General features: G+C 38.0%; 1 protein-coding gene across 1 annotated transcript in view; it reads left to right on the top strand.

Moving 5' to 3' along the window:
- The window catches only part of TBX20 (T-box transcription factor 20), a 52,017-nt gene that overhangs the window by 9,712 nt on the left and 17,873 nt on the right, over positions 1–24,432 (top strand). Inside the window, exons 5-6 of the mRNA XM_063115276.1 lie at positions 2,755–2,913; positions 11,458–11,534. Of these exons, the coding sequence (XP_062971346.1) occupies positions 2,755–2,913; positions 11,458–11,534 (236 nt within the window). The remainder of the gene's footprint in view (positions 1–2,754; positions 2,914–11,457; positions 11,535–24,432) is intronic.

Here is a 24,432-nt window from a genome sequence, read left to right as displayed (position 1 = left end):
TGGCTCTTGTTACTTAAGATTTTAGTTTTCATTGGATCTGAGCAATTTATTTATTTATTTTATTTTTATTTTTTTTGGATCTGAGCAATTTAGAGGAAGCGTTTCAAAACCTTTCTTAAAGAAGATGGTTTTAAGTAGATAATAAGTTAGAGAATTCCAGATACGGTTTCAAGTGTTTGGGCTGAACCTGGAACCACATAAAGCACTTCAGGTGGAGACCTTGTTTATCACGACCAGGTCAAGATAACCAGGGTAACCCGTGACTGTGTTGGTGGTGCTGCTGGGATAGCAGAGGTAGATCAATAGGCTTCTGCTGTCTTATGTATTGGAAAAGATAATGGCCTTTATCTTTAAGTATGTTGGCAAAATTGTCCTTTTATTTTATTTTTTAAAGATGCTTCCACTGACAGATATTTTTTTTTCAGGTTAAAATCTGAAGTATGTGAGTGATATTTTTCGTAGGTCAGTGATCATTCTTAATGTCATTCATATTAAAATTTCTTGGGCTCCAGCTGAAATCTTTGCAGGGAGGAATGAAATTCTTTTATGGGTCTGGTATTTTCCATATGTGAAGCTTTTACAAGAAATATTTGAGTCTTTCCAGAAAGAATTGAGAGTTCATTTTGAGATCGGCTGTCCAGCATTGAAAGGTTTTTCCTTTATCATGGGTGAGAATAGCACTAAAATGGATTTCAGGAGCCCTGGGTTCTAGCCTGATTATGCCAAGATTAGACCATGACAAATTGTTTAATCTTAGACTGGTTGCTTATATCCGTCCTATCTTTAAAACTTGTATAGTTTAATATGATCCGTTGTCACCAGAATTAGTGTGTTCTGAAAACTACAAGGAAAAATTTTTAGATCCTACGTTGTTTAGCCAACCTCTTTGAATTAGGTCCGAAGGAGCCCCTGTTATAGATGCATTTTTAATTTTATAACAGGAAACTTTCTTATTCCCAGGAATTTATTTCTTCCACGAAGCAGAGTCCACATTTTTATTAGTGTCCCTTAGTCCCATGAGGGCTTCAGCAAAGAGGCAGGGAGCCTTGAGGTCTGGGACTCTGTCTGAGGTCTGAGTGTGTCCAGCACCCTTTCCCAAAGGAAATTGACCTTGGGGTGCTGGCAGTCGGGGAGAAGGAAGATTATTTAAAGCTTAAGGTTTTTTCCCACTTTAGTATGTTTATGTGGGGGTAGGTGCATGAGATTTGAAAATGCTTCCCATCTTCTCAGTAGAACATACATTGAATGTTCAGTTTTTTTCTTATATTATTATTAGGAGACAAACATTTACTTTTGTTGCTTCAAGTTTATTCCAGTTTCATGACTGAGCATCGATATCTTGAACTCCTTGGAACAAACACATTATACCAAGAGATAACATGATCATTTTTTAAAAGTTTATTTTGATTCATTTGAAGATCTCGTTTGTCTCAGTTAATCTTATTCTGGTTTAGGATCATAAAAAGGTGTCATGTTCAAAATTAAATTTTAGCTAGTGCCCTGTAACATTGACTTAGCTTACATCTCAGCACAGAGAGAAATTGTGATTATGTCAGTTATTCCACCGTGACTAGTATTTAACTGTGCTAAAATCAGTCAGTAGAAACACTCATGCACCACACTCATGTTTGCTAGGAAAGCAAGGGAGCCATCAGTTGCAGTATTAGTAGCAGCAACCAGCCCTAAGTGCCGTCGATCTCGCCACACCATTTATCAAACACCTCCGGAGAGCCGGGCTGTCTGCTAGGTCCTTTGGGGATGAAGGCAAACAATGTGAACACTCTTATTCCAGGAGAGACATACCCGGTTTTGCAGATTTAGTAGCTATCTGGGTGATGAGGGTAAGATGTGGGAAACCGTTTATATCTGAAAGTAAATTTTGTTGTCCAGATTTTATAATGACACATTTTTACATTTTATTTAAAAGATACATGAAAAATACTATTTCTTGGCTGCCTTGTCAGTGTGGCTATGTTTTTTTTTTTTTTTTTTTTTTTATCATTTCTAAGTATTTGGCAGCCTTTATTAGCTACAGAATGGAAGATGGCCATCTCTATGATTCAGGTTTGGTTTTACAACTGCAAGTTAGGAATCAAGGAAGCTGTCATAAACAATAATAATAATGATACAGTTGACATTCACCGAGTACTTCCTTTTGCCTGTGGCTCTACAGGGTCACATCGTCTAGTCCTTGCCACAGCCCTGTGAGGGGTACTGTTTTTGCATTTGGAGAAAGTAGAGGTTGTAGACGTGAGATCACTTGGCCCAAGATTGAAGAGCTAGAAAGTGGCAGATTTGGGATCCACAGTGTGTCTGACACTACGTTTCTAGATTGTTTTACTTTTTCCCTTATAAATAACAATCTGGCCTCCTAGAATGTATAATTTCTTATTTTGGAAAATTTAGACATACATCCTTTGGTGTCACCAGACTAACAAAAACTGTTTTAAATACTTGATTTTAAAAAATAAATAAAACTTATCCTCCAGGTGACTCTCCTCCCCCCATCACTTTAAGAAGGACATTTGAAACAACCTACGCTATTTGCAGTTGTTTTGGTAAAACGTGATTCCCAACGATGACTCTGCAGTATCTTGTGAGAATGACTCGCCTTAAGAATGGAAAAGTTGAAGCTAATCTTAAAATTGAATTTGAAATTGTAAATTTTATGGTTCTTTCTTTGCCTCACTGTAATTTGGGCTGTTTAGCAGTATAAATATGTAAAACTCAGTATTCCCCATCTTTTTGTTGTAGATAATTTTAAACTCGATGCATAAGTACCAGCCCAGGGTGCACATCATTAAGAAGAAAGACCACACAGCCTCACTGCTCAATCTGAAGTCTGAAGAATTCAGAACGTTCATCTTTCCAGAGACCGTTTTCACAGCAGTCACTGCCTATCAAAATCAACTGGTGAGTGTCCAATTCACAGTTTAGTTCCTGGGTAGGATAAGGATTTGGGAGGTCCTTGCGTTTTCTTGGAGAGAAGGGATATCCCAGTACTCAAGATGGATGTTCGCTTTGGACAGAGCTGTTGAGTACCAGCCCTAGAGTGTATCGAGTGACCACATCACACCATCTTTTCTAGAATCTTTATACTCTGGGTCAGGTTGTTCACTGCCCACTCTCCACCCAAAACTGCCCCAATCTGCCTTTTCAAATTTTCTGCTCCAGAAAATTACCTGCTTCCCTATCCTCCTCCTGGTAACATGCATAACCACATTCTCACTGCTTCAGAAAATTTAAAAGTTCAATTTTTCTGCTAAATTGAACACACATATTCTAGCCAACTGCCCAAACTGCTGATACTTTAGATATTTTGTTAGGCTTATTCAGCTGTAATTAAGGGTAAGACAATTCTAGTAAAGTGGTTTTAAATGTGTCTTTAGATAATAAACTGCAGTATGTAAGCAGTAGTGTATTTAATTAACATTGAGACATCCAGTTTATAACACTGAGTTATATACTTTCTACTCTTTTTTTACGTCACATTTAGAATTTATGCATTTCTTCATCCAGAAGGTCCTCTGAGACACTTCCCCATGCACTGTCTTGTGTCATGGCTAGCATAAGCTTGAAGGACTTGTGGGAATAGTTGTGCTCTGCAGGTGAGGAAGCTGAGGCTGACGGAGGATAAGGAACTTTTCCAGAGTCACAGAGGACCGGATCTAGAACTCCTTTTGACACACCTCAGTAAAGGGAACTCACATTCCCAGCTCACTTGAAGAATTCAGTTGTCCATTGTCTGTCTAGGTCTTTGTATCTTGCTGTTATCTGATTAGTCATAGCTAGCCAGGTTTGCTCTTCTCCTCTCGTCTTGATATTGTTACAGTTTGGGCTTTAAGTGAATAAGTGTTAGATGCTGCTTGATAGATGGTTCAGGGTCTGGTGTGGGATGGTCACCCAGAGGAGACATGGTGCAGGGTTTCTCAGGAGATGCAAGAAGAAGCCAAAAGCTCAGGTAGCCCTATGCCAACGCTGGAGTAGAAACTACGAGAAGGGATGCGAGCAGATAGCAAAGTGGACGTGCACGGCTTAGGTGCCTGTAATTTCGGTAGGACTTTGGGTGGCTTTCATTCTGCCACTGTGGCTTACCTATAAACTGGGGCTAAGAACTGACCAGACCCTCTTAGGGATTGCTGTGAAGATCAGTGGGATGGCGAGTGTAAACATGCCTTTGGAAACTGTAAGGTGCTGTATAAGTGAGGCATGTGGTTACTTCTGGACTGTCTCAGGAATGTCAAGAGAGGATTTGTCAACATTTGGATTTTTAAGTTTCAGTGGCATATATTTTAGTGAGAGAAATGGATGCACAATTGTTATTGTCTGTCTTATAATAAAAGCAAAGTGTTATAACTTTCGAATTATCTCCAAGATGACAACAAAAGAGTAGAAACTTTCAGAGAATGCCCAAGCTAAGAGCTTGGGTATAGATTGAAGTCTACAAAGGCCTTAAAACACTAATGCTGTTTCTCTGAGAATCTGGAACACTGAAGCCAACAATCCCATTTTTAATTTTTTTGAGGGCACATGGGACACAGATTATAGGTTCAGAAAAGATTTCTGAAGCATCCAGTTCATTTTACACTAATTGAATTTATAGCCTTTATGATATAGAACATTAGATTTATACTACTTTAAAGAACCCTATTGATATTTAGGAATGAAATAAAAACTTGTTATGTGGAAACTTTGACGCTTTTATCAGAATTTTCTGTAGAGAGGGCCAAAGCAAGAATAGGTAGGTAAAGTGGTTTTTTTTAAAGCAAAAATTGTAGAAATAGAACAAAAATTAAAGGAAATTTCTAAATATAATGGTTTAGATTTGGTTTAATAAGTGAAGGAGCAGTCCTGCATAAAGGTTGGCAGGACCTCAGGTATCACCACGCAGTGGAACAGGAGAGTGTTGTTTACATAACAATGAGAGCTAACATTTGGGTATGTGCTATGAGCAAAGCACCATTTGAAATGCATTATCTTATTTAATCTTCCAATGATATTATGAGATAGGAACAACAGTATTTTTATTCTGCGTTGTACAGTTACGAAAGTTGAGGCACAAGGTAGGTAAGTCATCTGAGGCACTCAGCTGCTCCCATCACAGATTTGAATTCAGGTGGTGAGATTCAAGAGTCAGTGTCCTTAACCTCTCAGCGATAGGTGCCTGGTGTCCCCAGGAGAGCAGAACTAACTTCACCTCGTCTCAGCTTTTGACCCTGATGGATGCTGAGACATCCTTTCTGGAGGCTTCCAGCTCTTGTGCTTTCAGCAAGAGCTCGCTGCCGCTCTGCGTTGCGCAGGGTGCTGGTCACACTGTACATCAGCAGTGAGACACTGTCCTCCTACACCGGAGGGCAGAGCGTCTCTGAGCTCGAGCTGCATCTAGCAGGAGCCACAGGCTTCAACACCATCGTCTGGCTTAATTCTTGTTTTTCTGCTAGACTTTTTATTTAGAAAATTTTCAAAAATACAAAAAATGAAACAAACAGTGAAATGAGCCCTTGTGCCCTCCTCCCACGTTTAACAGTTCACGTTTTGCCACGCTTGCTTTCCGTCCCATCCTTTTCTACCCTTCCCTCTCTCTGCATGTGTAGGGACAGTCCCTGACATGTGATGGTTCCACTAAGGGTTTGTAGACTTTACAACGGTACCGAAGTGATCCGTGTCCAGTAAAACCCTATTTCATATATGCATACTACCCTTCTGTTTTTCACGTTCCGTAGTCAATAAATTACAAGAGATATTCAACACTTTGTTATAAAATAGGCTTTGTGTTAGATGATTTTGCCCACTTGTAAGCTAATGTAAGTGTTCTGAGCACATTTAGGTAGACTAGGCTAAGCTCTAAAGTTTGGTAGTTTAGATGTATTAAATACATCTTCAACTTATGATATTCTCAACTTATGGTGTGTTTATCGGTACATAACCCCATAGTAAGTCGAGGGGCATCTGTACATTCTTTTTCCCTTCCCTGAATCATTCAAAATGAAGTTGCATGCATGATAACACTTTACCTCTAAAGACTTCTGCAATAAGAACATTATTTATTAACCACAGTATCTTTATCACAGCTAAGAAAATTAATGAGATTATTCCTTAATATCACCTAATATTCAGTTCAATTAAAATTTTCAAGATGGACCAATATGTCTTTTATAATCTTTTTTCCCTCTCTGAATTAGGATCCAACTAAAGTTCATGGTTTGGATTTATTATTTTTAATTTAGAAAAATTCTTTCACATTTTTTCTTTATCTCATTTAATTCTGACACTGATCCCCTGAAGGAGGAGCCATAGGCCCCATTCTGTAGGTGAAGAAACTGAGGTTCAGAGTGGTTAAGATATTCACCCAAAGTCATAAATTTGATGAAAGACAGACCTTCAGGAGGTTTGAATCTTTTGGGTCTTGATTCCTCCTTTTTGGTGGCATTGTGATAGATTGCAAAGCCAAGGGAGTGAATATTGCCAGTGTCAAATGTTTGAATACCGAATTTGAAAGTGTCGCTAAGTTAGGACAGGTTAAGACACTAATAAATGTGGGTTCCAACACTCACTGCCACTCTTGCTGATGTTTATTGCTAATTGGCATCACAAATGGACTCAAAATCCAGCCACAAGTGCCCACTTGTTCTCTGTTGCATCATTAAATGTAAAGATTAATTTGATTAGTATGACTTGTTGTTGCTGAATAACACAGGATGGAAGAGACTAAATACAGAATTAATAGATCCTCAAGAGATCCTGCTGTCTCTGAGTTTATTGCTATACATCCGCCTTTAAAATCTAAAGTTATCCTGGACTTTTTCTAGGCCTCCTCATGTCTATTGTTTCTTCACCACTATGCTAAGTTTATATATTAATTTTACTACAGTAAACATAAATATGTAAGAAATAAGCAAAGTAAATATATACTAGACATAGTATAAATATTAGAATTGTTCTACGCACAAAGAACAAAGAGGGAAGAAAAAAGAGAGAAAGATTAAAAAGTTCACATTTAGGACCACTTTCATATCTCTTAAGCTTTGCATAGGAGTGTTATTTTTATGTCAATTAAAATTCATATCAAAGTTTTCAATAGAATTTGGGAAAAAGAACTTCCCGTTTATTGTGGCCAGTAGTTTTATTTATAAGTAATGAAAATGGGACCTTTCTTGCTGTTTCTTTCTCTGGTTTTTGCAAGAGAAGGATTATATTTCTTTACATTATTAGATACAAGCTAAATACATTACACTTTCAACAAACTATTTTATAATTTAAGATTTAAAGGTCATGCATTGTTTACAGGAGGCAGACCATAGCTGTAGAGTTGAAGTGTAGGTCAGGTTTCGTTTTTAAATGCCTTTGGTCAGATTTTTTCCTGATTATTGGAGAAATGGTCTCTAAGGGCCAATTTCCCCTTTGGCTGGGAACCCCAGCTGTGGATTCAGAATCCAGGACATCACAGGGAAGAATAATCACTGCAAAAGTTTGTCTTCTGTTTGGCACAGCTGGTTGTATAAATATCTGCCCTTCAACTATGCATACATTTATTTACAGATAATAGAGATGCTGTAAGAGTGAATTTTCTGGTTAGGAATTACATTATGTTCTGCATTATTCAGATAATACATGAAAAACAGGGTGATATTTTGGCCTGAATTAATCAGTAATTTGGATATATGAGGGTACTTCAAAAAGTTCATGGAAAGATTAGTATTATCTTTTAATTCTACTTTTCCACAAACTTTTTGAAGTACCTGTGTATGTAGGTACACACTAAACTGCAGGATTTCTTAAGCGTATACAACTGTCCTTACTTGCTAATGTTTCCTTGCAGTGAGAAACATTGCTGCTTTTCAACATTGTTTATGAATCATAAAGAGGCTATACCTCTGTTTTCTCTACACACAATGTTTGGTAGTTGATTAATTTGTGATACTTCTTTTAGAAGTACTTTTGACAAGGTGATATTATTCAACAGCATTACAGGCAACAGGAATCCTATATCAGAAAATGAATTAAGTGATGTCCACCTAAAATCACTGCTTATGACTCAGCTCCTCCTCTCACCAGTTCTCAAGTGTGTTATTTTCTTAGTTATCCCAAATTTCATATAGGGATGTAAAACTACACCTTCAAAAACTAATATCTTTCTATGTAACTACTGGCTGTTATTTAAATATTGTGGAATAAAATCTATGTCCAGCCTTTTAAAAATGTGTGATTACCTAGAATGTTAAAATTTTTCTACTTAAAAATTATTTTATCTTAATATTAAGAAACAAAATAAAATATTTTTATGAAAATTTATGGTTTCACCTAGTTCATAACTGGTAAAAAGATGAAATCGTATTTCTGCCTGTTTGTTCTTGAAGTAAAGCTCAACAAACGTTTCTGGGGTTTGTAGTGTGGACACTCTGGTAGACTCAGAGTCTAGCGATATTATAGTGAGTGTGATGAGCTCACTAAGAATTTTAACCCATGGTCTCTGTGCTGCTAGTTAATACTCTGTAAGACCTGGTCAGGAATGTAGTGTCAACCCTTATAATTTTAGTGATAATAGATTCATTCAGCTTTTCCCCCTCTAACTTCCAAAAGCAACTATTTTCCCTGGAATTAGATATCATGGTCCATACCGAGTAATTGTCTTGAACTATTTTTCTAATTAGTGTTCTAAATTAAGTCATTGCTGTAACTAATTGGCCTGGGTATATAAAAGCATCTTGTGCTATTCTTGCAACTTTTCTGAAGTTTGAAATCACACAAAAATGTAAAGAAAAAAATTACTATTGATACTCCTGGGGATTATGAAAGTTGTATTACAGATATTAGAAGAAGATAATTCTAATGAGAGAGAATTCAAAGAAATCTGAAAACCCTTGTTGAATTTAATTCACTTCCTTGTTCAAAGTATGGCAGAAATATTAGAGAGGGTGACATGTGGGTGGAACAAGACACTTGTTTTGAGAGTGGGCATTCTATGTGTGGCATTAGGGCACTGAAGGATTTAAGATAACACCACAGTCATCATGTTCTGAGCCAATAGCCTTTACCTTTTGGAAATATGAGGAACAACAAATATAATTTTCAAAATCGTTTTCAGGGGCAAAGTGCATCAAAAGTCCATCTGTAGTAGTTAAAACAGACAGATAATACTTTCCATCCTTTTAGTTTATAAAGACTCAGAAAAAGCTTGATACGGTTCACATTTTAGAGGGATGGCTATAAAAGAACTTTCAAAATTAGTTTTTCCATCAGATATGTTATCTGTCTTGGTCTCTGGAAAATTTTATCCATTAGCAAATCTGTTCACTCTTCAATTCTGTAAGTGTGGTATTCGGAGGAAGCCTTCCCTTTACTGCTGTCCCCACAGTTTGTTTGAAAATTTCACCTGGGTTTGGTTCATCCTTATTGTCACTAACTGTGCAGTGGACATGGTGCCACCTTCTTTCATGGCACTTAAGTCCCCTCCCAGTTCTGGTTGCTGTGCATCTCTCTGCCTGCTCCGTGGAATTTTAAGCCTCGTTAGGGCAGAGACCATGTGTTCTTTATTTTTGGACCTTCCAACCTCTAGCCCAGTACAGGTGCAAGGTCATGAAACCTCATGAAATGCTTGTTGGTGAATTACTGTGAAAGCATTTTCATGAACTGTAAAGTACTTTAGAAACATAAAACATTTTAAATTATAATTGTTCAATAGAAAAATGCATAACTCCTGTCCTTGAGGATTTGAAAATCCTGGTATTTATAATCTTAGAGCATATTGATTGCCTGGGATTTAGATATTTACAGTTTACTTCAAACAAATAAAAATTTTCTCCTTCCCGTAAGGTGACCTTCAAAAATAAGTCCTAGTTGGAATGAGCCTGCAACAGACCTCCCTGTTCAGAAAGTGGGAGCCGTGTATGAGAAAAGGTTCTCCACAAACTCCGGGTGGCCACATTTTAGATGCAACTTCAGGGGTTCTTGCACATGAGTACTTCAAAAGTTTATGGAAAGACTTGTGTTATTGTTCGATTCTGTTTTTCCACAAACTTTTGAAGTACCCTCGGATTTCTTTTTTATGCATTCGTTAAGTAGCTATTGCTGTCTGTTGAGAACAGATTTCTTATTTCTGTAGCTTATTTCCTTTTCTGCTCACCTATTTCCATAGCTAACCTGAAAAAGAAATAACCTATTTTCTTTAGCTGCTTCACAGGGAATGTTCATGGGCTAAAAATAAGCATTTCTGAGGCACTGTCAAATGCCTGTAACATTAATTTTATCGAAGAATCAGTCTTATGACTTGCCAGTGTTACTAATAGAGAAGAGCATTCTCTCTGGGCAGGATAGCGTGGGGATTCCATTTCAAGTGAGGTAAATAGCTTCTTTGCAGCTTGTGTATTAGTCACTTTTTGGCAAAATAGTATTTCAAACCATGTTTTCACTGTTCACTCCTTACTTTGAAAAAAGAAGGCATGTCTCAGTCTGTAACTTTTTTCCTTAGGAATATTTTGTGTCTCTCTTTCTAAAGATTAGCATGAGTCCTAATTTTGGTGCTGATGAGCTGTGACTCTCTTTAAAGTTTCCTCGGTTCTGACTCAGTTACTGACTAGCTGTGCCTTGGTCCTTACGCTCTGTGAGCCTCAGCGTGGTCACCTGTCAGATGAGTCCATGGGCTAGATGGTCTCTAAGGTTCCTTTCAGCTCTAGCACTCAGGGATTTTCCCTGTCGAGTGTCTTTTGTTCAGTGCTTCCTTTATTTTTTTACTTTGCAACCTATTTCCCTTCAGAGGCACAGTGTGTATGATTAAATGGATCTTTCTGCATTTATTATGGAAATTATAAATACCACACCATAGACAACACTTCAGACTGTGATTCTTGTTAGAAAGTATTTTTTGTCCATATAAGCATAGAGTTCTATAAATAACATTGCATGCAAGGATATCAAAAGATGAGCTAATTTCATTTTAATTGAGTCAAATGGAAAGTAGAACGGGGTAAATTTATACTCTGGAAGGTTTATATTATGTATTTATGTCATGTATATTTATACGATATTGAACATGAGGCTATTATTGGCCATTTTATCTCTTTATCTGTTATGGTATGTATACGTGCCCATAGTATCAACAAAGATGGTGCCAAATCGGAATGAGGTTTGTTCCCTGTTCCCCACCAATGCTGGAATTCTAGACAGAGCTCCTGTTCAGGCAGCTCCCCCAGTGCCCAGTCAAGCCCTTCGCTAATCTCTTAGATACTTCGCACCCCAGTTCATGTCTCCCCTTGCCTGAAAGGCCCTCTCCCTAATGGTGTCTGTCCTGCTCACGATCCATCCCTCCTGGGAATTTGTCTAGTTCTTTTGACCCTTCTTATGATACTGAGAGACATTTATTCTTCAGGTGCTATGGAAAATGAACAAACTTTTTATTTCTGATTTTACTTCCTTGACCCTGGAGATGATATTGTTTTGTACCCATTCTTTCCTTTCCAGATAACCAAGCTGAAAATAGATAGCAATCCTTTTGCCAAAGGATTCCGGGACTCTTCCAGGCTCACTGACATTGAGAGGTAATAGAATTTTCTGTTTACTTTTTTTGTCCAGATAAGATAAAGAGAAGAGCGAGTTTGTAAGAACACGCTCCTTTCTATGCCAAAGATCCGTGACCTTCCTGTATACAGTCTCCAGTTCTCTGTACCCTCTTTCCCTCCGGTTATGAACCTTGTCGATGGGCAGCTGCGGAGGTCTTGACCGCTGCTGCAGCTGGATCTATCATATGCTCAGTGTCTGGGTGAAGTGGTTTCTTCGGTCAGACATTTATACCACTGTAAAAAATAGGGCTTCGTTTTTATCAAAGACTTAGTCCTCTTGATGGTAACAGGCTTTGTGTCTTGATGAGTGGCAGTCTGCAGAGAAATGGATCCCTGATAGCCTTTTGCCTGTGTAATGGATGTATTTGCTAACATAAAGAGTATAAGGGGAGTTTGGAATTTTGAGACAAGGAGATATAATGTAATTCAAGGTCATATAATTTTACCTATGGAGTAAGCTGTATATATTTAACGGGGGAGACATCAGGTCTCAGGACCTCTAAGAAGACAAGCAACAATCCCGTGCTTGTGACTTACCCCACTTTTTGCTCAGTTAAAATGGCTCATGCCATTTGAGGCCATCGAGGTGATGGGTAATGACTGTATTGAGATCCATAGTTTGTCCAATATGAATGTCAAAAAATGTGCTTCTTAAACAGAAGATTTTTCAACCTGACTGATTATTTCTGCCTCTTAAACACACTACCTTTCTATACTTATTCTTTTATGTGGCCCAGTGTCTTTATTGGCAGGTAGGGTACCCTAGCCACCAGCCCTCTGGTTTACCTTAGCTCCACATCTTTGTGTGATTTTCCTATGAACTGCTGCACATTTCTGCCACACTCTTTGTTACCCACCACACGGCCATGTCTTGTGACCTTGGCACTTCTGCCCAACCTGTCTTGGCAACTCCAATTAAGGGGTAATTACATGTTTCAGCAACCTCTGTTGGGTTCTTTGTAAGCCTTCCCAAATGGCAGAGCGTAGGAGGGGTGATTTGATTTCGGGGAAATGATACAGAGGCTTGGTGGGGAGATGGAGAAGCCGGCAGGAGAGGCTGGGTGTCGGTCAGGAACTGTGAGATTCAAGTAGAAAAGAAAGATTAATTAGTTGGGGGTGTTGAGATCAGGGAAAGAAACTTGAACTTATTTTTGAAAATCCACTGCAAAATGCAGAGAGAAGGCAAGAGGCTAACCCTCCCATTAGGTGGGACACGTCAGTGAGAAGTGTGGGTAACAAAGGAGTCCTCTTACAAAGGCTGCTCCATTCAAGCGCGACTCTTCCATTTCCTCTTTCCGAGTGCTGGGAGCTCTGGTGCAGACTAGGCTTACACAGCTGTGGTTATCATAAGTGAATCTTTTCTCAGCTTTATTCAAGTGTCAGATAAGAATGAAGACAGTGACTCAGTGGGACTGTGGTGATATGTTTTTATAGCGTATGTCATATCTTCTGTCTCAGATCAGGTGGTAAGCACAATATAGTGGGAGAAAAAAAGTCATAGGTTAGAGTCCCAGCTCTGCCTTTTACTGGGCGAGTGATCCTGGAGAAGTCACCGAACCTCTGAGTCTGTTTCCTTTCCTAGAAAAATGGAGAAAATAACCCCGTTCATCTCAAAGGTTTATTCTCAGCATCAAGTAAGATGACACTGATGAAAGCACTGTATGAATCTAAAAATGTAAAATAATTATAAGTTCCTCATTTGATTAGATGAGCATGTCGTCTTACAGTTTCCACCCCATCAAAGTTCACTTTTAATAGACTTCATAAACTACTCCTCAAGTAAAAACAGCCCTTCAGTCACGCATGTGCTCATGAGATAGGAGTCCCCAGTCCGACTGCCCTCAGAATGGCAGATCTGATCATGCGTGCGGCTGCGTTTTCCCCTTATTCAGTAAGCGTCCGGTGTGGGCGATCCCACAGGAACGTGGAGCTAAGCAGCCCTCAATGGTCTGAGGGCCAAGAGAGCACACTTCCGTGACTAGCTGAAAGTTTGCAAGATGACCTAGGTAGTGTGAAATTGGCCAAGGTTTTGGATTTCATTTCCAGGTATTTAAGTCTGAATTTTTCCTAAACAGCCTTTGGGGATGGGACAAATCAGATCAATTGATCTTTAGAGACCTGAAGAAATTAAATTAGTCTGGAGTCAGTTACTGCACTAAACCATCTAGTAATTGAATTGCTCCTTGTAACTGATTGAAAACAGCCCTATCTGTAACAATATAAGGAGCTTTTCTTCATAAGAGATCTGAGAGAAAAACACATCTGTTTATGACATGATGACAGATATTGCACTTTTCCAACCTAATTGAATCTGATATTATAAATATGTGACCTTAATGATTTCAAGTTTCCTGTTCCAGATTTACAACTTACTGTGTGGGACACCCAAATGCAAATGCCTGTAGGATTGGCTCTGTTTGCCTTCTTTACCTTTAAACTCACAGCAGCATTCCTTGTTTAGCTGCACAAGCTTTTGGGTTACTCTTGAAGGCTTTACAGTCTCCTTGCTCTAATTTTACTAGGTTCCATTCAGATACTTCAATGTCTCACTTTACGTGAAATATTACTCTTCAGGAACGTCATCTTCCTCATTTGTGAAAGAAAACCCATCTCATTGGCAGAAGTAGAAAGTATTTCATTAGATGCTTTGCATGTATACCTACTATGGCCAGCTAAGAAGCAAACCAAAAGCCCAAAGGGATGTCTTAATATAATCTAATTTCTTGTTATTTAGATCAGGGAAAGATTTACCTGCTGGTTCTTTATAAATAACCTACAGACAATCTGTCACTTGGTGTTTTCTTTTCTTTTTTATTTTTTGGGGGGTCACTTTATACAGTACATTAAGGCACAGTGTTAATTTTGATAAATGAAGAAAAATAGGGAGGGTTTCTTAGGTTCTTTAAAATTGTTTCTTTTATTAATTTTTTTCTTTGTACAAAAAAGAGTTCATGCTCATTGCAGAAAAATTAGAAAATACTGACAAGAAAAAGCACAAAAAGTAATGAAATCCCATTTACTTAGAGGTAATCATTGGCAAAGCCCTGTTCTATATTCATTCTTCCAGATACTTTGCTATGCATGTTTGAATAATTACTTTCTTTAAAGTTTATCCTACCACGCATGCTATTTTTAATAATTTCCCGTTCATATCAATAGATATGTTTGTGGTACACTTTTTAATGATTGCCTAATTTTCCATTATGTGCCACAATTTATTTGACCAATTGCATATGTTAGCTATTTAGATTTCCTATTTTTTGCTATTATTAACAGTGCCAGGAGGAAAATATATATCTTTACACATATTCTTAATTATTACCATATAATAAATACCCACAAATAAAAATGCCAGGACAAAGGCTATAACTTTTGTCTGTAACTTTTTTTTTTAAAACCATACTGTTATTTTTAATTGTTAATAATTTGGGAAAAGAACCTAAATGTTCAATAGTAGGAAAATGGTTTAATAAACTTTATAGTCATGCAATGGAATTTTTAAAAATTGTGCTAAAATATACGTAACACAAAAGGTACCGTTTTAACTGGTTTTAAGTGTACAGCTCGGTGGCATTAAGTAGATTCACAATGTCATGCAACCACCACTTCTATCAATTTCCAGAATATCCCAAACAGAACTCTGTACCCATTAAATAACTCGCCATTCCCTCTTCCTGTCCAGCCCTGGTAACCTCTGATCTACTTTCTGTCTCTATGAATTTGCCTGGTCTAGATATCTCATATAAGTGGAAAGAGATGCATGTTTTTAAAGCATTTTAAACGTACTGCCAAGTGTCGCTCAGGAGTGATTGTTCGTCTCAGTCTCCCATTTCTTTGCACCCTTACTAAGCACGCCCAGCCTCTTTTCATCTTGCTCACTTTGATGGGTAACAATTTATCTTTTCTTTTGGGAATTGGCCTGTGTAAGTCTTTAGTCCATTTTTTTTCTTTTGGATTGTTCATCTTGTTCTTTTATTGACCTGTAAAAGCTACTTATGTATCAAGGGTATTAGTTTTTTATTGTTCATATATATTAGACTCATTTTGCGAGTTTGAAAATTAGTTTTTTATTTATGTTTCTGATAAATAGAAGATTTTATCACCAAATCTGTTATTCTCTTTCTTTATGGTTTCTATCCTAGAAAGACTTTCCCCACTCTAAAATTATATATTCACCTATAGATTTTTTTTATCACTTTACTGCTTTCAAGTTTTTTATTTAAATCTTTGACTCACATAGTATTTTAGTAAAAGATATAAACAGACATATCACTTTTTATTTTTTACAAATGACCCCAATACCATGTATTTACTAACGTATTCATTTCCCACTTATTTATCATATATCAAAGTCTTATATATACTGGTTCTTACAGTCTATTGAGCTGTCGGTATCACATTGTTGTAATTTTCATAAAGTGATAACATGTAAATATTTGATAATACTTAAATACCTGAGATGGCAAATTCCAGTCCTTTTTACTTGTCATTTTCAAATTTTCTAAATTTTTAAAATATTTATGCTTCCAGTCTTTGGAATCATTTTGTCAGATCTTCCCCCCAAAATGTCATGGGAATTTTGATTGGGCTTGTGTTGAATTCATACAATAAGCTGGGAGAGAAAATTGATATCTTTACAGTATTGAGACTTTCTGTCTAGGAATATATCAAATCTGTATCCTTTCACTGAAATCTTCTCTTACGTTCTTTAGAAGTTTTGGTGTTTTCAAGCTGTAAGTCCTGCACGTATCTTCTTAGGCACATACCCACGTCTATTAGAGCTGCACTGTCTGATACAATAGCTACTGGCCACAGGTGCCTAGTGAGGATTTGAAATGTGGCTATTCCATATTGAAACATGCTGTGAGTGCAAAAAACAAAAACACAAAACAAACCCCTGGATTTGGAGACTCAGTATGGGGAAAAAAAAAAAAAAAAAATATATATATATATATATATATATATATATATATATATATTTTATTAATATTTTAAGAATATCAATTAGATATATTGAAACACTATTTCAGGTTATTGGATTACATAAAATATATTCATTTGTGGCTTTTTTTTAATACAGCAACTAGGGTATTTAAAATTACAAATGTGGCTCATATTACATTTCTATTGGAAAACACTGTCCTGGAGTGGTGGGTTTTTTTTGGCGGGGGGGAGGCTTACTTTTGTAAATAGAATTTTTAATTCAAAATTTGCCTAGTCTGCAAAAAGCTATTGATTTCTATATGTCTTTGGCATTCTGCCATTTTACTGGGCTTAAAAAATTAATTTTAATAAATTTTCATTTAGTCTCCTGTTTGTCAGTTAAATTGCTGTATCATTTGCCAAAATGATGATTTTATCTCTTTCTAATAGTAATTCCTTTAAAATATCTTTTTTTGTTTTATTACACTGACTAAAATTTTCAGGACACTATTGAAAAATAATAACAGGTGGCATTTTTCTCTTGTAAATGATTCATTGTGTACTGTTTTTGCTGACTGTTGATTTCAGATGGATATTCTTAATTACATTAAGACAATATCCCTCTATGCCTAGATTAACAAGTTTTCATTATACTAATATTAATTGAATTTATATTAAATGCTCGTTTAACATCTATTGAGATGATTTTAATTATATTTGTACTTTTAAATAACAGTATGATTAATTTACAGTCACATTGTCTATGTTGAGCCATCATTATATTCCTGGAATAAATCCTGCCTGGATTTTACCTGTTTTTCTTGTACAGGTTCAGCATCCCTAACCCAAAATTCCAAAATTCGATACATTCCAAAATCTGAAACTTTCTTAGTGACACTCAAGGAAATTCTCATTGGAGCATTGCAGATTTCAGGTGTTTGGATTAGGGATCCTCACCCAATATGTATTCTGCAAATATTCCAAAAAAAAAAAAAAATCCAAAGTCAGAAACACTTCCAGTTCCAAGCGTTTCAGATAAGGAGGGATACTCAACCTGTAATGTATTACTGAATTTGATTTACTTATCTTTTAGTTGCAATTTTTTGTAGCAATTTTTGCAACAATGATTTGATTTCGTTTCTTGTTTCCTTCTCTGTCAGATTTTTGATATTAGGTTTCTGGTAGTTTGTTCAAATTAATTGAAATATTTCTCTTTTTCTTATTTGGATCAGTTTAAATAGCAGGTAAGTGGTCATTTACCGGAAGACTTTTGTCAGTTTTGCACATACATTCATCTGGGTGCAGCATTCTTTGAGGGAAAGTTGTTTAAGAACTTTCTTAGTTTGTTCTGTATTGTTTATCATTCAAATATACATTGACTTCTGTCTCATTTAATGCTTTTTGTCTTGAATTTTACTTTGTCTAATCTTATATTGCTACCCTTTTAACATTTTTTTCTTTTGTTTACCCTGTGATATTTTAAAATCTATGGCTCTATGACAATATATCTTCTTCCCTCTTGCATCGGCCTACAGATCTCCTGACATTTCTTTCATTAAGGCAAGAAAGACTGTCTCCCGGTCCCATTTGTCTCTTGAGTCACTGACCTTCCAGTTCTCTGCTCCTTCTTAGGAGAAGCTGCTTAGGAAGAGTTGTGTGTGTTCTCTTCTCCAGGACCTTGCTTCCCTTTCTCTCTCCTTCTCTGCCCCTTTCACCCCCACGCCTCATCCACGCTGCCAGAGTCATCAGTGACCCCCCGCCCCGTCATTGCTAAGCTCAGTGTTCAGACCTCAGGCCTCCTGCTACTTGGCCTGTCACCAGCCTTTGATACAGCTGTTCATCCCTGGCCTCTTTCCTCCCTTGGCTTCCCAGACCTCTCACTCTTCTGGTTTTTATTCTATTTCACTGGCCATTCCTCCACCTCCTTGGCTGGTTCCTTCCCAGCTCATCTGTCTGTGAGCAGTACTGTGTCCCAGGCCTCAGTCCTGGGTCTTGTGTGTCTCCCCTTCTCAGTCCACATCTACTCCCTGGGTGATCTGACCCAGTCGCACGCCTTTAAATTCATTACATGCTGAAAACTGTCCAATGTGCATGTGTGGTGTGGCCTCTCCAGATTCATGTGCCGGGCTGGCTGGCGTTTTTATGTTTCCGTCTCCCCTCAGAGCACTTTGGATTTGACACGGCTGACGCTGAGCACCTCAGCCCCACTCCCGTCCCGCTCCACCTCAGCTGCTCACAGCCGTGCCCTGCCCAGTGCTCTGGCCAGAAAACTTGGAGTCACCCTTTCTCTCTTTCCACATCCAAACAGTTAAAGCTTGTCAGCTGGTCCTTCAGAGTCTGTCCAGAGGAGTCCACCTACTTGCGTTCGTCTCTGCTACCCCCGGCCTAGCTCACCACCCCTCTCTCCTAGATGGCTGCACTGATCTTCTCATTGAGGCCTCTGCCTCCATGCTTACCGCGCTGAAGGCTGTGTTCACTCAGTGCAGCGGTCAGAAGGCTCTTGTCAAAGAAAGGAAGTCAGATCACATCACTCATGCTCAGAGCATTATTCATAATTACTCACCTTCTCATGTAAAGTCCAGACAAGGCCTGACTGGCCCTGCAGAACCTGCCTCTCTCTCACTTGCTTGCTCCAGCCACACTGGCCTCCCTGCATTTCTTGAACATAGCCTGGCCCACCCCAGCCTTGGGGCCTTGAACCTTAATTAATCCTCTGCCAGGTCGTGCTGCCCCCTATCTGAATGGTCCAAGCCTTTGTAGTTCCTTGCTATGTACCCCGAACCTAGAATAGTGTCTGGTACAGAGTAAGCACTCAAATATTTGTTGAGTGAATGAATGATGTATCTTTTTTTTTTTTAAATAGCACATGAGTATCTGTATTTTAAAAAATCTTGCCTGAGGGTTTTTGTTTTTTAGTAGGAAACTTACCCCCATCTCCTCATATAGTCATGTGCTGCATAATGACATTTTGGTCAATGACCTACCACATGTATGACAGTGGTCCCATAGGATGATGGAGCTGAGAAATTTCTATTGCCTAGGGATGTTGTAGTCGTTGCAATGTCAGTGCCAATTTTTTTTTTTTTTATAAATTTAGTGTAGTCTAAGTATACAGTGGCTATAAAGTCTACAGCAGTGCACAGCAGTGACCTCAGCCTTCACATTCACTCAACACTCACTGACTCACCCAGAGCAGCTTCCAGTCCTGCAGGCTCCATTCATGGTCAGTGCCCTATGCAGACGTACCATGTTTTACCTTTCATACTGTACTTTGACTGTACCTTTTCTATATTAGATTTAGGTACACAAATACAATTGCCTACAGTATTCAGTACAATAACATGCTGTACAGGTTTGTAGCCTAGGAGCCAAAGGCTGTACCATATAGCCTAGGCGTGTAGCAGGCTATGCCATCTAGGTCTGTGTAAATTCACTATGTGATGTTTGTACAACAATGAAATTGTCTAAGGAGCGTTTCTCAGAATGTATCCTGACCAACTGATGTGTGACTGTATTATGATAACTGATATGTTTGGTGTTTCTCTGAACTGTTTCTGCTTTCTGTTTAATACAGCTATTTGCTCTTTTAATTTTTCTTCCTGTCTTTTGTTATATTTACCAAGTCTTTTTTCTTTTATTATTAATAATAATGGCTGACACTCCACATTTACCATGTGGCAGGCAGGAGGCTATATACTTTACACATTTTATTTGTAGCTCTTCAAAACAATGACCTCACAAAGAAATTATCATCCCTGTTTCACAGAAGAGATGAACTACTTTATCCAAATTCACATGATTTGTGCTAGCTGAGACTCAAACACAGCTGTTTGTAGCTAGTCTTTTCTCTAATGTTCATTATATTTCTTTAAATAATTATTGCCTTTAAATTCTAAAAGAACATAATTGTAAAATTGATATCTTTCTGTTTTTGCCAGGAATGAAACCATACATTTTCTTGTCCTATAAAATGGGAAATATAGATACTCTCTTGTACTAACCCTCTCTCAGCAAATAATTTTTGTTTAAATAATCTGGGACTTGAAATACAGACTTTTATCTCTATATCTTTTTTGATTGTCCTCAGATTTTTTTCTTAATATTAACAAAAGGATCACCATATATTAACCATGATCATTTGAGATTTAACTCCAGTCGTACTCATGTCATTGTTTGTTGTTCACTTTTTCTATACTCTCTCCAATCGTTAGAATTGTATCCTGACTTTATTCTCAGGTGTTGGTAAACAAACACTGAGTCACTGGTTAAGGAAGAATATGTGGGTCGTTTTCTTTATGAGCTTTTGCATAGCTGAGGCCTTCTGTTGCCCTTATGTATGATCCTGACTAGGGTCAGTCTTTTTCTCCAGAACTCTTTCAACCTTTTTTTTTTTTTTTTTTAGTATTGTCATCTAGCTTTTAAGTATTGGGGAACAAAAGCTAATCCCAAACTTGTCTTTTCTTTGTTGGAAACTTACCTGTCCTCTCTGCCTGGATAAAAAGCTTCTAGAAAATTTTCCTTACCTTTGAAATTGAGAAACTGTACCCGTATCTGTCCAATTGTAGATATTTTTCATTAGCGGTAAGTATAATTGAGCCTTTTAAATTGAAAACTCAGGTCTTAAATGCAGTCAGGAGAATTTCTTTTTTTTCTTTTTCTCCTGTCTTCCATCTCCTCCTCCTCTAACGACGTGGCCTCTTCCTTCTTGCTTCCAGTTCTTTTGCTCTATTCAGACCTCCCTAAACTCCTGTTATCCGGATGTTGCATCTCTTGAATCTATTCCCTATTTCTCTTATCTTTACCTTTTTGCTCTGAATTTTGGGAGAACTTCTTTTTCTGTTTTTTTTTTGGGGGGGGGGAGGATATCTTATATCAGTTTTCTATGGTTGGTTCTTTTTTCTGCAGCGTTCACTATTCTGTTCCGTGTCTTTACTGAGTTCCTTTAAAATGTGGCAGTTATTTTGTCATTTCCAGGTGTCCTTTTACATGTTCAGATTGTTTCCTTTTCATAGGGGCTAGTTCTTATTTTTTTAATGGAGGGTCTTCTTAAATATCACTGAAAATCTGAAAATAGACATTAGAGATTTCAAGATGTCTTCTTGTTTCCTTCAACAAGTCTGTTTCAGAATAAATCATTTGGTATGCTTTATTAAATTATTTTTCATCTTTTGAATAGCTGAATGTTTTGTAATGCCCAATTATTTTTCCCCACTCATTTATAAAATGGAATGTCTGTTTGTTTACTATTAAGAGATAAGATGAATTCTGAATAAAAGCGTGTGCTACTTTGTCAGATCTTCCAGGTGCAGACTGAAGAAGGGGTAATAAGTGTATTGCCGTTTCACCGATGTGGAAATACAGTAATTCTGTTTAGGTTAGGGAGTTGTTGTAGGTGGGTCGAAGTGGCCTCTGAAAGGGGAATTTTGACTTTGCATTGATGTGGGTGTCCTCTCTGTCTGCCTCAGCAGCTGGAAACCAGCTGGGACGATGCTCTGTTCCTGTGCCCAGCAACGCAGCCTCATGCCCTCCCCTCCTCCAGAGCAGGTCCTGGCCGTGGTCACGGCCGCACACCACTCAGTGGACCATATTCACTGTGTGCTAGCTGAGTGCGCTCGATGGGATTCCTTCCTCCCGGACTCCCGCAGTGTGCGAATCTGCTCCCCATCCACTACCCAAAGGGCTCCCTTCATCTTTCACTCCTGTTGCTCCAAGTCGGGGTATACGTGAACCTCTGACTGGGGCCTTGCCGTGTATCCCCTCCTCGGGTAGCTGTCCTCCTGTACACTGACGAATGGCATGCCGGTCCGTGCTTCCCTCACGCCTTGCCTGTTAGTGGCTGAAATATCTAAGTACAGATATTCTTTGAGTTATGATGGGTTTATGTTCCTATAAACCCATTTTAAGGTGAAAATTTCACAAGTCACAAATGCATTTAAAGCACCTAACCTACTGAGCATCATAGCTTAGCCTAGCCTACATTGGGCAAAATCATCTAATGCAAACCTATCTGATAACAAAGTGTTGAATAAATCGTGATTTATGGAATACTGCACTGAAAATGAGAAACAGAATGGTTGTATGGTACTTGATGTATGGTTTTGACTGAATGTGTTGCTTTTGTACCGCACTGAAATATCACAAGTCGATCTAACGTAACTTGGGGCGCTCCTGTGTGTAGTTGCCACCCTCCGTCATTTCCCGAGTCTCTTGTTTTCTTGGTCATGTCAGTAGGTCAGGGAATTATATACATAGGCTTATGTCTTCCTGTAGGTGTGGAATTCATACTGAGAGTCTCTGTAAAAGTGGCTTAAATACCTTTGTATTGAATAAAACTTTCAAACACATGAAATTTGGACACAAGCCCAGTGGGATTCAGGCCTTTTTGCTCAGAACTCAATGACACTCTAATAGTTTAGATGAAGAAGGAGACTTTAAGAAAGCAAGTTGCAAATCTAATATTCCGGGAACTTATAGAAGTTTTATCTACATCAAGGCAATGAAAAAATAAGCATTTTGGCAGATTTGCTAAGAAGGTTCACAGTTTATAGATAATTTGGGGGTCTTCTGTAATGACTCATGGTGCTAGGAAGAAAGTAGTGTTTGGTTCTAGCATAGCTCTAGGTTGGTTTGTAGAGTTTCTGAAGCAGTAAGGTTTTCCTTAGGAGCAGTGCAGGGTCAGTGGGACCTGCGTCTAATTGGGTGACAGCCATGAGTGGGGGTTGGCAAGCCATAGCCTGCCACCTGTTTGCTACAGCCCACGAACTAAGAGTGTTTTTTACATTTTTAAATGGTTGAAAAAGATTCAAAAGTAACATTTCCTGATCTGAAAATAATATGAAAGTAAATTTTAGTATCAGTAAAGTTTTATTGGCACACGGTCATGTTTTTTAGTTCACCTACTGTATGTGGCTGTTTTCTTGCTACAGTGACAGAGCTGGGTATGTTTGACAGAGACCATATGGCCTGCAAAGCTTAAAATATTTACTGTCTGGCCCTTCATAGAAAAAGATTGCTGATCCCTGGTTTGAAGCTTAAAGGGGCTTGGGAATGTTGGCAGAAAGGAAATCTCCTACCCTGAAATTTTACCTCCTTAGGATGATTTTTCCTCTTTTTGAGTTAAAATTCAGAAACTCATAACTTCATTATGCGACCCACACGGTGATGCTAGCTGACAAACCTGGTGAGATCTGATCTCTGCTGACACCTTATCTTTCCCTGTCTTTGCAGCAGTAGTTGAAATGTGCTGTTAGGGTCATTTTAGCACTTGTATTTCCAGCCAGAAGAAAGATAACAGAGCAGAATGACAAGGTAACAACTTAGAGATGCTTACTTTTTAATATTCTCTATGGATTTCAATTATATGTGTTATTTTTCCATCTTTAATCTTGTGCCTCATTTATTATGAATAATTTAAAAATAGGTTGTATTTTTTTTCTCTTCCGGGGTGCTAGAAACTTGCAGGGCCTTTAGAGAATAGTATAAAAGGGATTGGGAAAGTAGGTGTTAAAAAAACTCCTAAAACATCATCCAGTTTATTGTTAAAGAATTGGAAAATATTTTTTCTAAGATTCAAATTTGCATTTCAAAATTGCAGAATAATATGTTTCAAGTGTGTAAGACTAAAGTCCTCAAACTTCAACTATGCTAAATGTGAGCTTCCACCTATCTCACCCTCTCCAGAAACAATCACTGCTCTCAGCTTGAGGTTGTGTGTGTGTGTGTGTGCGTGCGCGTGCGTGTGCGTGTGCGTGTGTGTGTGCGTGGTGTGTGTGTGCGTGGTGTGTGTGTGCGTGGTGTGTGTGTGCGTGGTGTGTGTGTGTGCGTGTGTGTGTGTGTGTGTGTGTGTGTGTGTGTGTTTTAAAAAGAAAATCCAACATGAAAATTCAGGACTATGGGGTTTTTATTTAACCCCGTTGACCTTGCAACTGTATCTCTTTTCTGTCACACTGAGAAT

Source organism: Cynocephalus volans, chromosome 11 (genome assembly GCF_027409185.1).
Source record: "Cynocephalus volans isolate mCynVol1 chromosome 11, mCynVol1.pri, whole genome shotgun sequence".
NCBI classification, from domain to species: Eukaryota; Metazoa; Chordata; class Mammalia; order Dermoptera; family Cynocephalidae; genus Cynocephalus; species Cynocephalus volans.
The sequence above is the reverse complement of the archived record's forward strand: the minus strand, read 5'-3'. Positions and strand labels throughout refer to the sequence as shown.